The sequence below is a fragment of the Pteropus alecto genome, unplaced genomic scaffold (genome assembly GCF_000325575.1).
Source record: "Pteropus alecto unplaced genomic scaffold, ASM32557v1 scaffold1701, whole genome shotgun sequence".
Classification (NCBI taxonomy): domain Eukaryota; kingdom Metazoa; phylum Chordata; class Mammalia; order Chiroptera; family Pteropodidae; genus Pteropus; species Pteropus alecto.
Genome location: NW_006430561.1, coordinates 23,903 through 38,026, shown reverse-complemented (window position 1 = coordinate 38,026; position 14,124 = coordinate 23,903). Strand labels below are relative to the sequence as shown.

The window sequence follows — 14,124 nt, the reverse complement described above, 5'->3', positions numbered from 1 at the left end:
GGGTGGGGGGGGGGCGATGGTGGAGACAAGTAGATCAGACGTGGACACTTGGAGCTCAGGGCCCTCTGGGATGCCCGGGCAGGTCTGGAATTTGGAGCAAGGTTAGAGTTCCGATGGAAGGAAAGAGAAGCTGGTGAGTGCCAAAGACACAGCCTGCGGGCGTCCTTGTGTGGCAATTCCTATCCCGAACTTTCAGTCCTCATCGAAGTCTAAAGCATTTGGCAGCTAAGACAGGGGAGCTCCTCCCGGCTCGCCCGCTGCATGAGATGAAGAACTGACCTTTTGACTTGAGCCGAGGGGGTACGGGGCAGAGTCATGACTGGGGACAAGGCTGTCATATTGTCCTGTCCCACTCTGCCGTAAACCAGCTTCTTCTGAGGTGCTGCGGGACTCAGGCTTTTGTTGAGTCACGGGGACCCTTCAGGAGCACGGCCAGGATTGGCCTTTCTCAGACAGCCAGGCAGACAGGAGCTGGGCGTACGGGACCGATGATGGCTGCCTGGCCCACTGCAGGGCCTGATGGGGCCAGGTCCGAGAGAAGGGCTGCCTAGGACCGGCCAGCAGCTCACCTGGAAGCTGCCCAGTAGGTTCTAGATATTTCATGATTGCAGACTGGAAGGGAAGCAGCACGCCTGCCTGACCAGCCCTCCTTCCCGGAGGAGTCTGCCTCATTGTAAGATATCTCTGGTGTCTGGAACATTCCATAATCTGGTCCCAGTTCTGTTTCTGTTCCAGTTCCAGGTCTGTGAGGCCAAAGCCTCACAGGCAAGTTTGATCTGAGACATCCAGCCTCCAGAACTGGGAGACAAGACCTTTGTGTCGTGTGAGCCACCAGTTAGGGTACTTTGTTACAGCAGCCCCAGCAAATTGAGGCAGCCATCTTGCTATGACAGCCAGGTGGTGGGTAGTAAGCATTGAAAGAAATTTTCTGGAAGAAATGTGAAAATGCCTCTCAAATCCATCATATAGTACAACCTAATTCTCTTTCCATATTGCTTTAAAAAGCATCGGAAACCATTCATTGCTTTCGTTAATGAGAGAAATAAGGAATAATCAGAGATGTGCAGTATTTTGGGCTGAATCGTGGCCCCTCGAAAACTCATATGTTCAAGTCCTCAGCCTCGGGACCTCAGAATGTGCCTGTATTTGGAGACGGGGTCTTTAAGAGGCGATTAAGGTAAAATGACATCATTGGGGTGGGCTCTAATCCAATCTGACTGGTGTCCTTACAAAAAGAGATGAGGACACAGATACGCACAGAGGGACGACCACGTGAGGACACGGGGAGAAGACGGCCATCTCCAAGCCAAGGAGAGAGGCCTCAGAAGGAGCCGACCGTGCCAACATCTGGATCTCAGAATTTCTGCCTCCAGAACTGGGAGACAATACATTTCGGTTGTTTGAGTCACGCTGCTTGTGGGACTTTGTTACAGGAGCCCTAGCAAAGTAAGCCAGCCCACAGACCCCATCGGTCACCAAGCCCTATCAGTGCTACTTTGTCAACAGTTCTCAAATCTTTCCACTTGTTCAAATGTTCTTATGGACAAAAGTCCAGACACATAGGAAGAATCCAAAGAAGGGCTGAATGAAGAGGAGGGGCCTTCTGGCAGAGCAGCCGCTGCCGCCACCTCCTCAGCCCCTCCCAGCCCAGCACTCTGCAGCTTACTCTCTGCCACCAGTCCGTGCCGCGGCAGGTGGTCTGTCTCCTTCCTGGCACAGGGGAGGTGGCCCTGAGGACTGTTGTGACATACAAATGGTTGTGCGGCTTGAGTTGGAGAGGGGAACGGGGGCTCACAGTGACATTATGGGAGTTGGAACAGCTGCTGGGGCCCCTGAAAGTGACCTGGAGGGACAGGTGCTCTGCCCCTCCGGCCTCGGGGTCTTCAACGGGTGGCACAGAGGTGCAGCTTGTAGCAGACCTGGATTTAGGCAAAGCTCCCAATCCAGGCAGGTGCTTTAAACAGCAGTGACAACAGGGAGGTGGCACTCTCGGCAGGACTTAGCAGAATTCAGCACGGAGTACAAGGAGGTATTGATCGCTCTTCATCCACAGACAAGAGAGCACCATTATCTGCCCGGACACTTGAGCTCAGAAATCAGGACAAATCAGGGCCCCGCCTGCAGGGAGATCGCCAGCGCTCGGCCTGCCCCTGCCCTGTCACCCCACTGCCAGACCCTCCCGTCTGACTGGCTCGCAGGCCAGAGTCAGCTTGAGGCACCCACCTGGGCTCCCGGCTCCCGGCAGGGCTCGGCGGAGTTGGCATGCACTCAATCCAAATCGCCCGAGACACTTTGGCTCGGCCTCCGTCCACACTGGCAAAGAAGGCATCTGTGAACAGCGCTGGGGACTGCAGAGCGTCCTTCCCCGGCAGGAGGGGGAGGACGGCATTGGCAGGTTGAACTTGGCCAACTTGTAGGAGAACCTTGAACAAGCCTGATAGTGGCAGGGCTGGCGCCCTGGTGGCGGACCCTCTCCAACCCCGTGACACAGATAATCACTGAACAGACAGGAGTGCAGTGGTCTCTCCTTGAAGGCCGAGCTGTTTGCTCCTTCCAGCCCTAGGACATCCAGCCAGATAGGCCCTTACTGATTTCTGTGCCCCATCCTGTCACTGGGCACATGGGGACACTGACTCTGAGGCTCTGCCAGGAGATGACCTGGCAGAGATACCACAGTGACTGAGTGGCAGGCAAGCCTGGAAGCCACCAGCCCCAGGCAGAGATGATTGATTGATTGAGTGATTGATTCATTGATTGATTACCTGCTGGATCCAGGAGGGGATCTCGCCAGAACAGGTGGCTCCTGGCTTTTCTCAGAAGGCCCGTCCTCATCCACCACCTCCACCCTTTGGGCAAGAAGAGAAACAGATGTAGCACCTGTCCCCAGGGCCCCGTGGCCTGCTCAGTTGCCTCTGAAGCCCGTGCTTTCTTTCACTGGACTCTATGGCCAGGAGATGGCGCGGGCTGGGGCCTTGTCAACTCTGTTTTGGGATAAGGACGGCATACTGGGTTGAGTAGTGTCCTCCCTAAGTCCATGCCGCCCTGGGACGTGTGGATGTGACCTTATTTGGAAACAGGGTCTTTGCAGACGCAGTCAGGGTTAGGTGAGATCGTCGGGCAGGAGAGCGGCCCTAAATCCAAGGCTGCCGTCCTTATGGGACGAGGGAAAGCTGCACGTGGACACACAGAGAAGGCGGCCACGCGGAAGCCACCGTGGCGCATGCGCACGGCGAGGCTCGCCAAGGATGGCAGCGCCGCCGCCAGCCAGAAGAGCCTCTTGGGAGCCATTCTGTCTCACGGCCTCCGGAAGGAACTCACCCTGCTAACACCTTGATCTTGGACTTCCAGCCTCCGGAACTAGGACACGATACATTTACAGTGTTTGTGTCACACAGTGTGTGGTACTTTGTTATGGCAGCCCTAGGAACCTAATACAGCCGCTAACAGCACACTCATCTGTCACTTCCTTCGCTCTGCCATCACCCTCCACTGGCTGCATTTTAGTCTTTCTGCTCTTCCAACGCAGCATGCTATCCGCACCTCCGGGCCTTTGCACCAGTGGGACCCTGTACCTAGAACACTTGGCATGTCGGCTTCCTCGTTTTTGAGTCTTTAGCTCGTCATGAAGGCCTTTCCTATCTACCTGATGCAACATTCCTAAAATTCAGCTTTCCAGAACTCTCTTCCTTGTCCTCCCCAGATAGTCTCCCCTCCCAAAAGATGTCCTTTTCACCAAATGGCAACAGCCCTCCCTTGCTCAGCTGGAGTGTCCTGATGTCCTGATCATTCCCTGTTGAATCCTGTTCACCCCTTACGGCCCATCTCCAATGTCATGGTCACTCCTAAGGGCCTGGCCAGGCAGGGGCTCCCAATGACAAGCCTCTGGACCCCAGGCCAGTGCAGCTCCTGCAAGGGCATTGCCCAGCCTGTCCCTGGTAGTGGGGGTGGGGGGCAAGGGAATGACTCGTGTACGTCCCCATAGCTGCTTTTGCTTCAAAACCCCAGAGGCCCTTGGAAATACTACGGCTCCATCTTGGGTCAGGCACCCAGCCCTGTTAGCTACTGGCAAATGGGAGCTTGCAGCCATACGCTTTGTTCTCTCGGCCAGGCTCCCATCTTCACAGAACTGGCTGCTGGTGCCATATGTGCCACCATGGCCACCCGGGTGCTCACCTGGCCTCCAGACAGAAGCCAGCAGTCCCACACAACTATCCCTGTTCAGGGACAGCTACCACACCCCACCACATGACCCTTCCCCTAGTACAGCTGACAGGAAAGGCTTCTCCACCGCCAGCGACAGGCTTCTAAGGCTTTCCTTGCTGACACTTACCTCTTCGCAATGAACGGCGCCTGCGTCTCCTGGGCGGGGCTGCTAAAAGGAGGCAGAAGGGTGATGTGTTGTGCAGGATGCATGGATTACACAGGTGGCATCCCGATCACCCCACCGCAGAGGGTCCTGGGTCTCTCTCCCATTCCTAGCACCCTGCCTGCCCTGATGGCAGCAGCCAGACCCCTCAGTTTTCCAGAAAGTGTACTGGAGAATCCCAAGAGGTCCGGCTGGGAGGGCCCAGGCACCACACCCTTCACCAGGCACAGGAAGACCAGGGCCCTGAGGGGGACTGTTCCAGCCGGTGGCTGAGCTGTGTCTCCCACCGTGCCACTCACCTGGTGCTCTTCTTGGCTGCTGACAGGACGTAGGAGCGCTCCCGGGGGGCCGTCTTCCTCACCACACTGCTTGCAGCTTCTGACCTGTAGTGGCGTAGGGAGGGGACATCTAAAGGGCAGGTACTCGGGATGGCTCGAGACACCCCACTGAAACAAGGGAGCGAACCCCGTTTAGTGCCTGCTCCGAAGACTGTTTGCAGAGAAGTAGAGACCAAGGGAAGGGCGGCCCACGTTTATCGACACAGGATGTTGCCAATCCGCGCTGGCTCCTTGAATCCTGACGCCCCAGGAAGGTAGGTGCTAGTCATTCATGATTTACAGATGAGAAAACTGAGGCAGGCGGAGCCGTAGGGACTTGCATGAGGTCACACAACCAGCTGGTGGCAGACTGATCAATGGATGCCAGGGGGCCTGGCTCTTCCCCAGCACCTTTCAGGCCCGGGGACCCCTGCCACTGTGCATTCTGCCCTTAGGATTGCCCATCTGCAGGGGGCTTTGCTCTGCTTCCGGAGCCACAGAGGGGCTGGCAGATGCTGGGATTGGGGAAAGACAGGCTGAGCCTGGGTGCATTTATTCCTTTAGGGCCTAGCTGCTGTCCAAGTGCCTGCTTTACTTTGGGGTGGGGGGTATTGGAACCTCTGGAGCCTGGCCCTGTCCCCCAGACCTGCAGGCCCAGCCCTGACTCTGCACACACAGCACACACTGGGCGTCCCCCGCGCTGCCTATTTTGGTCCGATTTGCTCGGGATCCTTTTTAACAGACTGACGCGCAGTCCTGAAGCATGTCCCTCCCACCCTCTGTCCACCCACAGATGAGGCTTTCTCCCAACCTCTATACCTAGGTTCTGCCCCGTAGACAGTTTATAAGAGGGTCCCCTGAGCTGCCCGAGCTATGTGGGTGGCTCTGGGTCTCAAGGGATGACAGCTGTTGCTAGCAAGCACTTCTCCAGAGCACAGGTCAGCACTGATGTCCTACATGTTGCAAATTTTATCACCCCACCTGGCACAACCCCTATTTCGCCGGTCTGCGCAGACTTGGTCCCCGGCCCCACCCCTGGGACACCCGATGGGCAACGTCACCTTCGTTTCTGTTCGTCGGAAGAGAACGGCACGTCCTCCTCTTCTGCAGCCCCTGACGTTGAGCTTCGCCTGATGTTGTAAGGTGCCCTGAGGGAGGGGGCGATGGAGGGGTTGAGGGCCGGCCGTCCTTTCTCTCCCTAACTGTCCTTTAAGAGCCAGTTCAAACCCCGCCCCTTCTCCAGAAACGTTCCCTAGCCGCTCCATGTCACGGGACAATGGCGACAAGAAACAAACAATATAGAGACAGAACCCGCACCTCTGGGCACACAGGAGTGGGCTTTTGGTATGGGCCACGAGGGGAACCCCAGAGGAAACCCCAAAGATTGACATCCAAGAAGCAGCTCAGATTTAGGCACAAAACGCCCATAAGTGATGGCTTCCGGAGGCAGCAGCATGCTTAGGATTATCAGGCCCCAGCCCAAAGGGGTGCAGAGGCCTGTCCAGGAAATATAGCCAGCCAGAAGCAGCCGGAGGGTCATGACCCATGACCCTTTCTCAAGACCCACTGGACATCCAACTTTCCGGGGCTTGTCACCAGCTGGTGGCCTCCTGGCCAGAGCATCAAGTGGCTGAGACGTCAGGCCGGCATGACTAGTACTCCTGGACTGTGGTCCGGGGAAGCGGCCCGCTGTCCTCAGCAGGCCGGTGTTTGGGCTCATTCCTTGGAGGAGGGAACAGAGCTGTGTGTGCGACAGCATACTCACAGCTTCTTGTAATCCTCGGTGGTCATCTTGTAGCCAGAGGAGGAGGGGCGGAGAGGCCCAGCGGGAGCCGCTCTCACCAAACCTGCGGTGCTGGAGAGGCAAGGAGTTTTCATGTGCCCACCCGCAGGCTCCTTCTCGCCTCCAGATTTGCCCGCAGAGCCCAGCAGGCATGTGGTAGGTGGATGACAGAATGCTGGTGGCCTTTCCTGTCTGCTGTCAGCTCTGCCGGACACCCAGAACATTTGCAGCACCCTGAGCAGGTCAGACTTCCTGCCAAGGGCGGACCCAGCCCCCTTGGGCCTGACTTTCTGCTAGAACTCCGGTTCAGTTACTCTGACAGTATGCCACCTGAGCCTGCCGGGAAGAAGGCGGCTCAAAGCAGGAGTCTCCAACCTCCAGGTCGCAGATCAGTACTGGTGTGGGGCTTGTTACGAACTGGGCAGCAGGAGGTGAACAGCGGGCAAGCGAGGGAAGCTACGTCTGTATTTGCGGCCGCTCCCCAGCGCCAGCATCACCGCCTCAGCTCCGCCTCAGATCATCAGGCATTAGATTCTCATAGGAGTGCCAGTCCCTGGTGCCAAAAAGCTTGGGGACCAGTGGCCTAAAGCATACAGCTCGCTGCAGTCAATCAGCAAGTCAAAGCTTCCTGAAAGTCAGGACTGGCTCAAGGGCAAGGTCACCTGTAATGGCTCAGAGACCAGAGTGACTGAACCAGGCCACGTATCTACCTGGGGACTCACAGTCCCTGCCATGCAGCCGCATCCTGCCCCAACCCATTGCCTCTGGTCGCCCCTGTGTTGCTCTCCAGGGCTCAACCCTATACAGAAACAGCTGCCACCCACCTCCCGCTCAGTAATGAGCAGAGTACTCTCTGCCATGAGCCCGGCCCAGGCCCTCACAGCCCCCCACTGGCTGGCCGGCCAGCACCCCGTGGACACACCTTTTCGGAGCTCCGTTGGCATTAGGGAAGTGCTGCTGAGGCGGGGCCGAGCTGTCTATGGGCTTGGTGAACACACCCCTAAAAGAGAGCCCAGAGGAAGCAGCCCAGTGAGCTCCTCGGGAGAAGCCAGGGGGCAGTGTGAGTGGGCGCGGGGAGGCGGGCCGGGTCCTGCCATCACCTACCGGATGATATAGCCACTGGGAGCCCTTGTGCTCGTAGGCCTGCCGAGGAAAAAAAAAGCATGAAGTGAAGCAACGCCTTGCCAGGGGGCCATACTTTCTCCTGCCCCCAACCACGACAAAGCGGCTCTGCCGGTGGGTGAACAAGTCCAGTCAGAACAAGGGGAGGTGTCGCCAGGGGCTTCCCAAGAGACATAGCCACCCTGTACCCATAGCCTGGTGCCTGCTCTGCTCTGTTCTCCCTGTCTCTCTCATCCTCCCCAGGAAAAGTTCCCGTGGCTGATGGCCCGGGCTCACAGCAGGTGTCCAGGAACATGTGGTCTATGGTTGGGCATTTGCTGCAGAGACAAACCCTCCAAAGTTTGGCTTCTCCCTGTCCCGCCAGGGCCCAGCGGTCCCCTGAGTGACAGGTCTTCTGGGATTGCCAACAGCCCTCCCATCCTCTGCTTTTGGAGCTGGCTCAGCTCAGGCTGGAGGCTCCATGTCAGAGGCCCGGGGCTCGGGCCATGTCACGGGGCTCCCGACCGGACCCCTCCTCCGCACAGCCTTTTCCAGGAAGGCTCACCAGAGCTCGAGGGGCAGAACCCAGGCATGAGCCACCCAAGGCCAGCTGACCCTCCCTTCCCATGCCTCTGGGGCTTCCCCTCCTCCAGCCCCTGGGACGCCCACATCACAAGTCTTCATGGATGTTTGGGACCCAAGGGCATGGCCAAGGCTAGGTCAGTGGCTAGAAAGCATTAGGCTCCACGGGCTCGGCACTCCCAGCTTGGGGACAGCTGAGGAGGCTCAGAGGACTCAGGGGAATGGGGTGAAAGCCAAGGGCTGGCAGCGTGGGCAGCCAGGGCTCAGGGGCAAGAGACAAGAACTCTGCGTACAAACAGGAGCGTGAGGCTGGAGCAGCGGGGTCTAAAGGGATCCCATGTGTGTAGACTCTGTCCTTAACCGGAGACAGTCTCCTGGAGGTGACCAGGTTTCAGGAACCCTATTTCTTGGTGTGGGACCCAAGAGAGAAAGGTCACTTTTACCCCTTCTAGCCACTACGAATATTTTTGGCTAAAATATCTCTGTACTGGACAGGCTAGGCCCTGGCCCCTGGTCAGCCCTGGACTCCACCCCCAGCCTTGGGGGGAGAATGGGAGCCAAGGTTTATGTAGACTTCCGGGTACCCCTGCTCTGGGCCCTGAGTCACAGGACATGCTTCCCAAATGTACCCCGAAACCAAAGCTCAAGGTGAGAACTATACCCTACAAAGTAAACAAGTCCTCCCACGCATCCACTACCTTTGAACCGTCCTCAGGTCCTGGCCAACCTCACTAACCACAATTCTCTCTTATATGTTCATCTCTCTACTTGGGTCATATCCATGGTCCCTGCTAAGATGTCAGTTTCCTGAGGAGAGGGCTGTGTCCTCTGTGCCCAGCACAGGACCTGTCAGGTGGCAGGTGCTGAGTCACTGAGGGATGATAGGCAAGGCCACAGTTAGTGGAGGCAGCCCCTGGGGCTAGCAGTGAACTTGGACCCTTCCCTTCCAGCTGCTGCCACTGCCTCTGCCACCACCTGACAAAGGACCTCAGTTGATAGTGTACTCATTGCCAACTGCCAGCTGTTTGGAGCAAGGACTGAGCCTGAATTTTGGGGGCCCTCACCCCCTCGCTTCTCAGGCGCAGTTCCTGCAGAGCCTCCCTGGACACGTCCATGCAAAAGTCCTCAAAACAGAGAGGGGATGGGCAGTTCCCCTCGGCCAGCTGTCAAAATGTGTCATCCTGAACTTCAGAGACAGTTGGCACAAATGTGTGTGTCTCCCCCGACATGCCTATTACAAGGAGCACTCAGCAAACAGGGTTACCTACGGAGGGACTCATGGGTGACTCTCAAAGCACCTCAGAGGTGGTCTCCCTCCCCACAGGGGGTTCTCAAGGACATCTTTGATCCCAGTTGACAGGTGGAACCATGGAGGCCCAGGAGGGGAGGCAGCCAGCCCCAAGGCCACATAGCAAGGCCAGGGAACTGGACCCAGTGACTCTTAAGTTCCCTTTCCCAAGAGGGGGCAGAGTGGAAAAAATATATCCTTCTCGTGGATGTCAAATGACTCACTGCAGACCCCGACGTCCCTTCTCAGCACGGGCTCCCTCCCTGTCCCTTAAGGACTGCAGCGTGGGGCTCCCCACCGGCCACCTGGGTACCACGTCTTACCTGGCCTTCTGGATCTCCCCAGCTGAAGAAAAGGATGTGGCACGACTGCGGCTAGAGGGCAGCTCTCTGGAGAAAGAGGGGTCCCAAAAAGAGCGGCTCCCAGACCCGTGCCATCAGCTACCTCGTGGCCTCCATCCCAGAGGCTGCCCGCTGGGCCCCGAGGCAGCTGACGGAAGTGCGGTACATGTACCCCAAGAACTTCACCCAGCATTCGCATCTCACCTGGCCTGCCTCCATATGTCACAGGAGAATGCACACATGCACACCCCGGCGCCCGGGGCTTTCCCACCCCGTGATCTTGGTCAAGTCTTGCCCTTAGGTGCATTGCCTTGCCCCTCTGGCCTGTGGCCACGTTGCGTGGCTGAGCTCTGAATGATGGAAGGCCTTCAGCATCTCCAGGTGTGGACGGGACCTGTGGAGCACAACCCCAGCCCCACCCCGTTGCTGGCAGCCCTCCCGACCTCCGGGACTTACAGGGTGTGGCCTTCCGATTCGTCCTGCTTGGTGATCCAGCTCTTGTCTCCCTTCAGAGTGGTTCGCACCTTCATCTGCTTGAGGACATTACTGCGCTCTTCCTCGCCCGCTGGGAGAGGCTTGCCTGGCAGGGGCAAAGCCACACAGCCTCAGGAGGGGAGCCCCATCCCGGAACCCTGGGCTTCCTTTCCAGCCCTCCCAATATGCCACTGTCACTTTGCTGCAGGGCCAGCCTGGAAGAAGGCAGCCACATGCCGAACCCAAGACTGAGAGGGACGAGAGGGAGCCCAGGCGTTACCTTTGCTGCTGCCTCCGAGAGCTGAGATACTCATGGTGTCTGCTCCGCGGGTTCCTTCTCAGTTGAATCAACAGGGCTCCTGGGGCAAAGGCAAGCACGTGTCTGTCACTTTATTTATTTATAATGGCTTGCGGGTCACTATGTGATCCCTGGCACAGTAAGACCATCCAGACTGTCCTTTGGGCATTGGGAAGCAAGAGCTCGTAGAGTCCTGGGTGGCAGGTACGGGCCAGAGAGAGAACACTCACTGGATCTGCCACCGTGAGTGGCACACCCATATATCTGCCCAGGGGAAGACGGTCTCCTGGGGAGCAAGGCGTGGGCTGCCAGGAGCTGTCTGTTCAAGAGATGGCTGATAAGGGCAGACTGCAAGCCCTCCTAGACAGTTCTAATGGCCGGACTACAGGTCCCAGCTAGTGTAGGCGGAGCGGTAGCGAAGGAGCCTTCACAGTGCCACACAGACTAACAGGCTCCGAGGGCCAGCACTGGTGGACTCAGAAGGAGGGACTGGGGAAAGCAGGGGTGTCGGAGGCTGGGGGACCAGCCACTTTTGGGTTGAATCATCTTCTCTCACTTCTTAGTCGCTGTCTGACAGACCTCGGGCTGGTCAGCTGACCTCACCAGGCTGCCTCAGTGTTCTTATTTATAAAGTGGGGGTTAAAAAAAAAAAGGTCTACCCTTCAGGATCGCTGTAAGGAAAGAATGCAAAAATGTCTTACAAGTGCCTGGCACCACCTGCCTGGCACAGCAAAGATCACAGGACGGTTAGACAGGAGCCACTCGGCAGTGACTCTCAACCTGTCCCCACTTGGAGAGGGGACTGTGGGTGTTCCTCAATAAGCACGATCATAGCTTGGGGACGCACAGCCCTGGGTGGTTCAGGGCTTGGCTCCATCTCCAGTGAGGAAAGCCCGGGACCCAGCTGCCAGCTCCTAGTGGTCCTCAGGGACCGGGCAAGGGTGGGCATCTGGTGAAGGCTTGCTGCTGTGTCTGGGAAGTTGGGGACATCCTGTGCTCTGCTTTTTCTTCCTGTCTTCTAGCCCTGCTCTATCTCTTTGCCCACTCTCGGCCCTTCGGCCCAGTGCTGCCCTCCTGTGGCCAGTGAGGGGTGGGCCGTAGTGGTCTCTGTGGTTTCACAGCACCCTGAAGCCTGTTCGCCCCAGGAGGGGCTGGGGTGAGGAAGCTGGTTCTAGAGGCTGGGACTGGCCTGGTGCTGCACGGACACGGAAGGCCCGCGTTATGGGTCTAGTCGCAGTCCTGACTTGTCACAGCTGGCCTCTTGGACCTCAAGAGAGGATTTGGAGGCTCAGATGAGCGGGCATGATGGGAAGCAGGAGCCCTGACTCTGCTAGCATAATCCTGAGGCAGAGCAGCCTTCCCTGTAGGGGCCTGCCACCCTCTGGGCCAGTCCAGGGCCAGACCCGAGCAGCCGGGCCCTGCCGCCAGCTGGCAAGACCTGGACATGTTTCCGTGGAGGTCGGGGCACACTGAAACGGGCAGGGCAGGGGACCAAGAGCAAACCAAATTTGCCACGTCAGCAAGAGCTGGCTTTCCCATAAACTGCACCAAATGAGCAGCCCAGGAGGCCCAAGCTCGCTTTGTGCCAGGAACGGCACCTCATCACCAAGGCAGCCACGTCAGACTTCTACTGAACAGAGCGCATTCCATAGGTGATCCTCACAGGCGTAACTGTCCCATCCCAGCGACTCATGGAGTGGCCCCACTGGGCAGGGCACACAGATAGAGTCGCTGCCTGAGACCTTGGTCCGTTGGTTTCCTGGTGCTGCTGACCGACTGGGAGACCTTGGGCAGGTCCCTCACTTCCTCTTGGCCTCAGCTCAGGAACTGCTAATCCTCAGGTTCCTTCAGGAATTCATCGGTCTCCTCTTGACAAACCTGTTAGCCACGTTGCCTGGAAGTTTCCTGCCTCATCAGAACCAAGTAAGCTACTTCCGCACACACGCAGATGGGCCATTGGGGACTTCTGAGACAAAGGGGCAGGGACATGCACAAGAGCCCACGGTGAGGGAGGCAGAGCTGGGGTGGCACCTATGCTGTCCCAGGCCCCTTGTTTATGGCTAAGATCCCAGTCAGAAGACGCAGGCAAAGACCAGGGCTGGCGGTTCATCTCAGGAGTCAATTGTCTTTTGTTGATGGGACCATATATTTGAAAGACCCAAAAAGTGGTCTTTCTACAGGACTAAAGGGGAAGGCGGCTCTTTTAAAGTGATGAGTGCCGGCCGGACAGATGGACACGTGAGGTTTGAATCTAGGTTCCAGGTAGAGAGCTGGCTTCTCCCTCCTCTTCACGCCTCCTCCCTCTATCAGCCCTGGTTCAGGCCACGGTCACTTCTGATGTCCTTCCTAGGCCACTCGCTTTTATCTGTACCTCCTTCCAGAAGCACTCATGGCCCCTAATCCCACTTGGCCTCAATTTTCACTCAGCTTCTGTGGGTTCCCCACTGACTAAAACTTGGGACAAACTCCCCAATCCAGTCCCTTGACCCAGCCTTTTTGATCCAGCCCCCACCCCCACCCCCGGTCAATGTCGACACTGCTACAAACAGACCATGTGCCTCGGCATCTCTGGAAAGGTGGCCCTCCAGCTCTCCCTCCTGCCTCCTGCCCTCGCTCCTGGGGGCCTCTTCCCTCCAGCTCTTCCTGCCCTTCCCAGACAAGACCCGCCCCCTCCCCCAACCTCAGCGAAGACAGAATCCAGGGACCACTCATGCCCCCAGCACACAGACTGCACTGACCAGCCCTGCTGCTGGGCTGGAGAGTGGCGGGGGCCATGCTTCTGACTTAGCAAACATCACCACCCCTTCTTGACCCCAGGTCTCCTGTCAGCCCCACCATTCCCTCCCTTCTCAGAGAGTGGAGTAGAATGGCCACCTAAGGAAGGGGCGACCTGGAAAACCCTCACTGCAGATGAGAGCAGCTTCAGAGAATGGCGGGGAGGGGTGGCTCTCCTGTGCTGTTGGTAGTCAGGTCAACAAGGGTGTCTTTTTGGAGGACGAATGTCCACATGTCTTGAAAGCCTTAGAAAGGGCAAGCCCGATTGATCCAGCAGTTCACCTCTGGCACTATTTCCTAAAGACACACCCGCGTAAACGAACCAGGTGTACACACAGCATCATTGCAGTGTCCGATGTGATGGTGAAGATTTGGCAGTAATCTAAATTCCCAATGGTCCTTTTTAAACATATGAGGATCCATCATTCGAGCACACACTGTGCAGCCATTACAAATGATATCGATAGATGTGATATTGAACAAGCCTTCATGTGTATGGTTTCCATATATCGTTAAGTGAAAGGCAAACTTTAAAATGAGATGTGTAGGATGCTGTCATTCACTCAAAAATATATTAACATAAAAATGCGCGTGCAAAGAAACACCCGAAAGGATATATAAGAAAATATTTTGCTCCTCTGTGTTTTTAATTTTCCTACCAAGAACGCGCTAAAGACTAAACAAGTAGCGGTTTAAGCAAATGAAACGGGAGCCGGAGCCGCCTGGGTGGCCGACGCCGGGTCTCAAAAGCTGCCACCAGGTGAGCAGCGCCAGGGGAGCAAACGGGGGCGGGGCAGTG

The 14,124-nt window shown here is 57.1% G+C and overlaps 1 protein-coding gene across 2 annotated transcripts in view; it reads right to left on the bottom strand.

The window, feature by feature from the left end:
* The window catches only part of ZNF185 (zinc finger protein 185 with LIM domain), a 47,816-nt gene extending 37,228 nt beyond the window's left edge, over positions 1-10,588 (bottom strand). For both annotated transcript variants that reach the window (XM_025049170.1, XM_025049173.1), the window contains exons 1-11: positions 10,533-10,588; positions 10,235-10,358; positions 9,761-9,826; positions 7,571-7,609; positions 7,389-7,466; positions 6,449-6,538; positions 5,745-5,831; positions 4,666-4,749; positions 4,331-4,372; positions 2,763-2,846; positions 2,224-2,313 (exon numbers count right to left, since the gene is read on the bottom strand). In XM_025049170.1, the coding sequence (XP_024904938.1) occupies positions 2,224-2,313; positions 2,763-2,846; positions 4,331-4,372; positions 4,666-4,749; positions 5,745-5,831; positions 6,449-6,538; positions 7,389-7,466; positions 7,571-7,609; positions 9,761-9,826; positions 10,235-10,358; positions 10,533-10,566 (818 nt within the window). In that variant the 5' untranslated portion in view covers positions 10,567-10,588. The remainder of the gene's footprint in view (positions 1-2,223; positions 2,314-2,762; positions 2,847-4,330; positions 4,373-4,665; positions 4,750-5,744; positions 5,832-6,448; positions 6,539-7,388; positions 7,467-7,570; positions 7,610-9,760; positions 9,827-10,234; positions 10,359-10,532) is intronic.
* Between the last annotated feature and the right edge of the window lie 3,536 nt (positions 10,589-14,124).